The following is a 9140-nucleotide window of genomic DNA, read 5'->3' on the forward strand; positions in this document are numbered from 1 at the left end:
AGAGAAATGAATTTGTGGAAAAGAAAGGCATGAACAGGATGGGGGGGGGGGGTGTTAAAGTGACTCCAGGTAATTTGAATCAACATTATGCACAGCTCTTGTTCCAGGTTCTCTCTCGGTTAGATTATTGCAACACATCTTTCACTGGTATATCAACCTGTGAAAAGAATCCAAAATAACATCCCCCCTTTGGTATGCCTATAATGGCTCCTGGTGGCAGCTCCGTAAGTGCAAACCCTCATTGGTGGTGTTCAGTGCAGTTCATGGAACTGCATCAACTTACCTGCAAACACATGAACATGTACACTCCTGTTCATACTCTTCTCTCTGCAAGACTACAGTCTATGTTCACTTCAAAAGCATCAAGCTCTTGGTGCAGACCTCTCTAAACTGGCCCTAAAATGGTGGAATGAACTGCCATCTTCCCTCATGGCTGCATAAAGACCTACAAAAAAAACCTTCGAACCAACTACCTCATTTCATAGATGGCCTTAAGCACAACTGTGATGCTGATTTAGGGCACTGTCCAAATAACGAATCCCTATTATTTGGGTCAGTATTGGTGACTTACCCATACAGCTGTGTGATATGACCAATACCTCATATCCAAATAACAATACATAACCATATAGCACATTTTATGTAAATTCAATGAATACATTGTTTCTGGGTTAGGGTCAGCTGTGATGTGAACCATTGTGCAGCGCATGCATGTAAATTTGAACGGCACAGAATTGGATATATCCGAGACTGACTGGCCGGTCACCAGTCATGGCTGGTCAAGCTGCAAACCGACTGATTCCGGTCACCAACCGATCGATTGGTGCATCTCTACTTTAAATATATCCCCCAAGCTGCAAGGTGAAGATGCCATCATAATTTTTTGAACCATTTATGAAGACAATTGGGAAGAAATGAAGACAGCAGAATGGAGGAACAGGAGGGAGTGCTTTGTTGGAGTTAGGTCCTGTGCCAGAGGTAGACCAATACTGTTCAGTTCTGTCAGGACATGTAACCATGTGCTTTTTATTTTATATTTTCCCTTACCTTCTCCAGGCCCTCGGCAGTGATAGTATCATTCCAGCTCTTCATGTATTCCCCAGGGAATTTGTCTTTACTGAAAACTCCCACCGTCTTCCCCTCCTTGCTGCCCTTGATGGCCTCCATCATCTTGTCAAAGTTGGCCTTGTTGCTTTCATTCTGAGACACAGAGAAAGCAATAGTCCTGATAATTAACATATTTAAATTTCTTTTACAATGGGTATTGCAAATGAAACAATTCAGTATCAATAAAGAACCAATAATATATGAATGAGTCGGTCCGTATTTGCAGACTGCAACCAAATAACAAATGCAACCAAATCTGTGGTATGTTTACTGTTGCAGAGACAAAGACAAATAGCTTAAAACTGTGCACTGTCATGTGATGCAGTGAAGACAAGGCCTCACAGAAAACAAGGCACATGGCTGACAGACTGTACATATCCCTTCAAAAGACAAAGCTCAAAAGGATTCAAATTTTCAAAAAGGTCTCTCCACTGAAACAACTATTAATGTTCTCAACAAGAGTTTTTTTTTGTGGCCAATATCAAAAGACAACTGATTTTTCTAAAATGATCACTGCAAATATTTTGTGATATGAATAGAGCTTGTTGCTTTGAGGAATTAAGACATGACTGCACTTTTTGCATTTTATTTTTTCAAATTTATTTCTGATTTTTTCTCCCAATTTAGTGGCCAATCGGTCCCTATTTTAGTTCAAATTCCCACCCTCGTACTGCATGTGTTCGCCAACTGCATCTCTCCAGCCGGCAGTCTCGAAGGAGACGCCTCCCGCCGAACTACTGCTTTTTCCAACACACACAGAGACGCATTCATGTGACGAACACAAGCTGACTCCGCCCCCCTCCCAAAGACAGCGTTGCCAATTATTGCTACTTCATCGAGTCTGGCCATAGTTGGATCTGATGAGACCGGGGCGCAAACCCCGGTCCCCAGTGGGCAACTGCATCGACACAAAGCCGATGGTTAGACCGCTACACCACCGCGGACCCCGCACTTTTTGCATTTTAAAGTCAACATTTATAATTGGCTTTATCTATAATGGGTATTTTATATGAACATTTCAACATTAACAAATAGCCCATATTCTACAATTATTAGAATATGGACTACTAGTTTTTCTCCCCGCCAGGTGGATAGCTTGGAGGGGGATTATGCGTTTGGTCGCGTGTGTGAGGGTTTGTGTGTGTGTCTGTCTGCGACTAATCTCGCAAACTATCGGAGGTATCAGCCTAAAATGTTTTGTGTAGTTACGACTATATGATGAAGATCCCCCCCGTGGTTGAAGTCATTAACTATAGAACGACCAAGGCCGTCATTTTGATGGTTTTGGATTTTCAAAGTTTAATAACTTCGTGAAAAAAAGATACAGACCTGCCGCTCCCTGAATCCTCCAAAAATTGCATATATTTGCATTAAAATTAGTTTTAGATCAATTGCACAAAAAAGTTATGATAAGATCTATATAAAACGACCATGAGCCGTCAAAAAGACAGCTCGTAATTTGCGCGTCATGTCACTATTTATGACGTGTGTTGGTCGCATCATTTCCTTTGCAAAGTTCATTGCTCAGTCATTTCTTAACAGACATACTAACATATGCAATGCATTAATATCTCAATTGGGTATTTATCTTGACAGAATATAGAGTTTAAAAACCGGCGATCATTTTGACCGCCCATGGGCGTTTTACGTAGGAGTGAAATCCCGGCTGTTCTAGTGTTAAAAACCTTTGAAAAACGTTTATTCTCGCTATCGTTGCTCCCTCTCCATTCACTCTCTAGCTCACTCGACCAACACTGCTCTCTGTCGCTGCCCGATCTGAGTCAACTGTGCACATGCACGACAACTCACATCTAAGGTCCACTTGGTTCGGGCAGCGACATGATCAAAAGTTTAGAGAATTTTGATAATCCAAAAAATGCGAAAGTTATAAAGGAACAACTTCCTCTAGGTTGCAGTCAAAACAGGAAGTGCTAAATATTCTTCTTGCTGCCTGATCAGTCTACCGTAGATGCGAGTCGCACATGCATGAATGTAAAAGGTTTACCCAGCTTTATTGTATTATGAAAATAAAGACAGGGTTAGGGTTAGACCAAACTAGCAACATAGCAAACCTTTTCATTTTGGAAAGTGCAAGTTCACATTAGACTTGGTCGCATTTGTGTGAAGGTTCGCATAGGAGGCTGCGCATCCACAGACTGACCGGCAAAATGTTTTTATTGGTTAAGTTTTTTTTTAGCTTGAGCGCAGAATATTAAAAACTTTGGTAACACTTTCTATGAAGCTTGCATCTATAACGCCCTATAAGCATCTATAATACCCTATAAGCATCTATAACGCCCATACTTTCCTATAATGTGTATTACAATGACTAACAGCTATGGCTGAGGACTGTGAAATAGCACTGAAGTCTCATTATGCATCTCTACAAAACTTCAGCAAAACAAGTTGGCTATGATGAATTATGACATTTGACAGAAAAACAGGCTAATGATGACATATTTATAATGCATAAATCCGCTTTAAATTGACAGAACTTATCATAAAGGTGGTTATGAGGTGTTGTGAGGGCATATACATGATTATAATGAATCTTACAATAACTTATAGCTACACTTACAGGGCGTTATAGATGCTTATAGGGCGTTATAGATGCAAGCATCACAGAAAGTGTTACCAAAACTCTTCTTTTTTTTTCCTCCATATTTCCCATTCAACTGACTTGGGCGCTGTGCACAAGTCTGTTTTTTTCTGTCCATGTGTGCCTGTATATGTCCACTGCTAATCTCGCATACTACTGGGCCTGTCAGCCTAATAATTTTTGTGCAGTTATGACTGTATGATCAAGGACTTCTGGCAGTGGCCAAATACACGGTGTTTCAAAACCTTTGAAAAAACCTGTTTTACGCCACAATTGTGTGCTAATTCCTTAGCTGGCTTTTTGCCCAAGTCCGAGCACTGGAGAAGAGATATGCTGGCAGTGCCTTCGTATTTTCCCTTCTCCTGGTAGGTGAAAAAAGGGGTGGTTTGTCACCAAGTCCAAGCACTGGAGAAGGGGAGATGCACCTGGTGGGGATCTGCGCTCTGTTCAGTGCACTCTCCATGGGACTTCTTGGTTGTGTGTATGGGCGTATTTTTGATTGTTTACAATGAGTCTTAGCATTCAGCATCAAAGCAGTAGCATACGCATACCCAAAATAATACTGGTTCATGTTAAATAGTGCTATGAAGCAAAACAGGAGAAAGACGTCTGCACTGTGGATAGAAGCTCCCTTGGGGAGTGTATTCCACAACACAATGACTGATCTATCTGAAAATCAAGTTGTGTTAAAAATGTTACCTGATAAACCAGTGAGGAAGGAACATAAAGTGTTACTTGTTTTAATTATAAGCATTTAACCTGGCTGCAACATTGGTACTTAGAACAAAACAGTCTGCCTTGAACAAAGCACATTTTCAGAAAATTACTTAGGTCAGGTGAATTGGCCGTACTAAATTGTCCCTAGGTATGAATGTGTGTGTGTGTGTGTGTGTGTGTGTGTGTGTGTGTGTGTGTGTGTGTGTGTGTGTGAGAGTGTGTGTGCCCTGTGATGGCCTGGCGGCCTGTCCAGGGTGTTTCCCCGCCTGCTCCCCAATGACTGCTGGGATAGGCTCCAACATCCCAGCGACCCTGAGAGCAGGATAAGCGGCACGGATAATGGATGGATGGATGGATGGATGGACTTAAAATAAACAGCCAGACTATGTGGGTGACTCATGGCCAAATGCAGACAAGTATAATTCACTGTGCACCATTTTCTCATCCCCATTACCTTTTCCCTGGTGAGCAAGGTGATGGGTGGGACACCATTGGCATTCTCATTGCCTTTGGTGATGGCCACCTGTTTAAGGAACTCCACCTTCTTCTTGCTGGCCAGGAAAATTATCTTGTTGTCACAGAAAACCATGATGGTGTCCGTCAACTCGTAGCCAAACAACCAAGTCTGTGGAAAATTGAATAATACAGACAAAACAAATTTGTGATTTGTGATATTGGGCTATACAAATAAAATTGACTTGACTTGACAAAACGTTGCATTACACTGCAGTAAAGTGGCTTGTGATACAATAGTCAATAGTTAAGTTAATTCATTACAAGAGCCATACGAGCTTTTAAGTCAAGCAAGAAGATATTTTACACTCTTAATAAAAGGAGATGAAAAGTACTCAAGCATTTGAAACAAATAACCCCAACTAATCTCCAATGACTCGAATTTTTGAAACCGCATAGACAGAAATAAAAAAGTACCGATCTGCTGGTGGGAAATTCACCAGAAGCAACAAAACTTTTTGGTGTCTTTGGCTAGGATATAACAAAACTACACTGCAGAGACATGCCCTCCCTTTTGTGAAGAATCGCAACACTGTGCAATACCATCGGTGCTATCTCATCGGTGCTATCTCATAGTTCAACGATCCAAGAGAAGTGCAGAATCTTCTTGAGTGACCTTAAAGAGAGCAGTGCTACAATGAAAAAAGTTATCTAAATTCTGCTCTACAGCATTCATGTTTAAGAAAAGAATTAAAAGATCAGGGCACAGGGGGGCGTCCGGGTGGCGTGGCGGTCTGTTCTGTTGCCTACCAATATGGGGATTGCTGGTTCAAATCCCTGTGTTACCTCCGGCTTGGTCGGGCGTCCCTACAGCCACAATTGGCTGTGTCTGCGAATGGTAAGCCGGATGTGGGTATGTATCCTGGTCACTGCACTAGCGCCTCCTCTGGTCGGTTGGGGCGACTGTTCAGGGGGGAGTGGGAATGGGGGAATAGCATGATCCTCCCACACGCTATGTCCCCCTGGCAAAACTCCTCACTGTCAGGTGAAAAGAAGCAGCCTGCAACTCCACATGTATCAGAGGAGGCATGTTGGAGCTGCGACCAGGACGGGTCGGAAAAGTGGGGTAATTGCCCAGATGCGAAAAGGGGAACAACCCCCCCCCAAAAAAAAGATCAGGGCAAGGAATGTGAGCAGGTGTCACTGCAGGGGACAAGAGGAAGTTTCAGCCTCACAAGAGTGGTGGATGTGGTTGGGTCAAGATGACAAGGAAAAAAATCTTGCAAGATAAGCCAGAGAGCAAAGATGAAAATCGTCAGAGCTGAACTTGGCATTGAGCAAAAACTGCAACTTAGTTATGTATCAAGATACTAAATGTCACGAAGAGCAGCTGAGGTTCGCATCCAACAAGATGCTGAACCTCAGCAGTTAAATGAATAACAAACAGCAGTCTAATTCTGACAAAATCTGAGCGATATTGTACAAATTTCTGCCTGAGCAATTCCATATCAACTAGAAGCAGACACAACTATAGCCTTCAACGCACTATCAAAACCTGCAAGTTCTTTTTCCAGTGTTACAGTTGTGGATGAGGAACTAAATTGTAAAGAGTGACTTTGCAGTAGGCTACAACCAATTAAAACTGGGGGAAAAATTATTCTCCACAAGCCAGTGTGCCACAGCTAGTGGTGCAGTTATCCCTGCCAGCTGTCTAAATAAGGCATCAACAGATCTAAACAGTTCAATCAGAAGTCAGACTTAAAACAAGGAAGTCCTGCATGGAGTTGCTGCATTATTTTGAGTAGATATGTGAAACAGTATTACCAGTGACTCTCCTTTGGGTCTCAATCAGTGATTCTATAATTTTTTCCCTGTATTGAAATTAGATTTCTATGATTTAAAAGTTTCAAAATTCAAAACAAATGGACACACTACAACACCAGTGGTTTCAGAGTCCAGGTCAGTAAAATTGAGAACTCACCCACCAGTGGTGATTTCACCTGAATGTCACTGTGTGCAAAACTTATATATGGTCTGTGTTACAATCCAAGTTATGCTTCTAGACTAATCCTGCTACTAAGAAAAAAAACCCACACATTTACTGTGCTTGACTAAAGTGATTAATCTACTTCTAATGGGAGAAGACAATCTCCTGTCCCTTCCCCAGTTAACAGTTCTGTATGCAGGCCTGTGCTTGGAGAGGTTGGTGTATTGTGATGCAGCTTAAACTGTGACTTGCAGTACCTGTAGTGCTGTGGATTTAGCATATACAATCTCCTCGTCCACCCCAACAGATACCACGATGGCATCCACTTTGCCAAATTCATCTTCTCCTTTCTGTAAAGATTGGAGGAAATAGCAAATGTACATCATCAACAAATTACATTCTGTGTCAAAAGCAGACATTGTAGTTATCACAAGCACATGTCTTTACCCCCCCCTCCCACACACACACACACACACACACACACACACACACACACACACACACACACACACACACACACACCAACCCCATGTTTCTTTATTGGTCAGAATCTGGCAAATATGGCCTGCTAGCCAGCTAGGGACTACGAGGAGATGCTCTGTGACACGGCAGGTGGCTGAATGTGTAACAAGTTGATTTTCATAGTTAGCCATCACTTGTGCGCCCAACTTGGAAGCGGTTCTGCGAAATTCAACCCCTGGTCACCAACATCAGCACATGATAGATTTAATAAAGCAGGTGTAGTAGGTAGTGTTGTAGGTAGGTCTATTCGACTCGGTGTAGGCTACTGAAAAAGTAGAAACTGTGAGTCTGGTAGTGAGCATGTAGCCACAGCTATCACGCACGACAAGATAGCAGACGCCTGTATGGTAATTTAAAAAAAAGTGCCTTCTAGGTTAAAACTGATAAGTGGATCGTCTGTAAGTGGACTATTTGACGCGAGTTTAAAGATTTAGCTGCCTCCGTAGTATGTTAGCTTGACTGTTAACGGGCTACCGAGCTAACGGTGAGCTAACGTGGTGGTTGAGACGAGGCGAGCCGCTGGACGCCGAGCGCGTAGCTAGCACGGTCAGCTAGCACGAGCTAGCAACTCGCTCTATCCGACCGGCGGAACGGGGAAAGTCGGCTCACCAGCGGCGTTATTAGTCTCGCCAAACACTATTTGTACATTTCTGTGTCGCGCCCGGTGTTTTCCTTTTTCGCCATTTGTCCGAAGCCCGAACGGTTAACGTAAAGGCTTTGAGTTGAGGCCTTCGGCTCATTGTACAAGCCCGGAAACATCACCGCTCACGTTGAAAACAAAGTCCGCATCCCGCTGAAGCCCAACTCTCTGCACGCTTTACCAACCAACAGACCCGTCATTTCAATTCTGCGCTCTACGTCGTCCCCCCTTTACCTTCCAGTTGCCGTATAAACGCTTAATTCGGCGGTAGTACGCTTCCTTGTCCAAGTTTACCGCCATAGCGAGTCCTCTGCTCCGCCAAACTCCAGCTCCCGGCTTCGTAGTAAGGCCGGATGAGTGTCAACTAACGCACTTTCCACGCCTTGGTTCTCGGCTGCGACCAGATCCTGTTTCCCCCCACAGTGTCCCTATCAAAGACCTCTCCGAGCTAGTAATATGCTAATAGTATACTGTATGCTAACAAACAAACCAAGTATTACACAAACCTATGGGTTAAAATACACTAAAAGGTTAAAAGCTGAAATCTTCATTTATCACATAAAAACCCGCTTGTTTCCCTCTGTCACGCTCAACGAATCTGTTATCATCAATTAACTCGCTTCCCACCCCCCCTCCTTCCCCCTATGCTTTTCTCTCCCAATCCCCTTGTATTCACCCTACATATCAGCCCACTGAGCTGCACCAACATAGGGCCAAACGGCGATTTTAAAAAAAAGACATACGACAGTTAATATTGAAACAGTTACTGCATGAAAAGGCCCCTCAGGTCCGGTCGCACAAATATTTCACAAAAATAAAATTAGCAATATGTATCCACCCCAGAAATTTTTCGTTTACGCCCCCCCCCCGACTTTGTAGTTAATTATGGTTTGTGGTTGCGCGCTGTGGATTAGTTACACGGCATCTCCGTTCGCGCAACAGCGACACCTGCCATGTTGATCACGCTGCTTTTTCCCGCCACAGAGGATTTTTCCCGCCATCGTCATCGTTTCGAAGTTGTCGTTGCCTGCATAAATCTCGCGAGATGCGCATCAGCGAAACGACTCAGATCAGTAGCGGTCCGCTGAATGACTCAAATATCTGCACCCAGCAAT

At 43.2% G+C, this 9140-nt stretch overlaps 1 protein-coding gene across 1 annotated transcript in view; it reads right to left on the reverse strand.

The window, feature by feature from the left end:
• The window catches only part of supt16h (SPT16 homolog, facilitates chromatin remodeling subunit), a 36795-nt gene extending 28154 nt beyond the window's left edge, over positions 1-8641 (reverse strand). Inside the window, exons 1-4 of the mRNA XM_056300534.1 lie at positions 8260-8641; positions 7121-7213; positions 4878-5048; positions 1048-1200 (exon numbers count right to left, since the gene is read on the reverse strand). Of these exons, the coding sequence (XP_056156509.1) occupies positions 1048-1200; positions 4878-5048; positions 7121-7213; positions 8260-8325 (483 nt within the window). The 5' untranslated portion in view covers positions 8326-8641. The remainder of the gene's footprint in view (positions 1-1047; positions 1201-4877; positions 5049-7120; positions 7214-8259) is intronic.
• Positions 8642-9140: the final 499 nt, after the last annotated feature.

Source organism: Lampris incognitus, chromosome 20 (assembly GCF_029633865.1).
Source record: "Lampris incognitus isolate fLamInc1 chromosome 20, fLamInc1.hap2, whole genome shotgun sequence".
Lineage (NCBI taxonomy): Eukaryota > Metazoa > Chordata > Actinopteri > Lampriformes > Lampridae > Lampris > Lampris incognitus.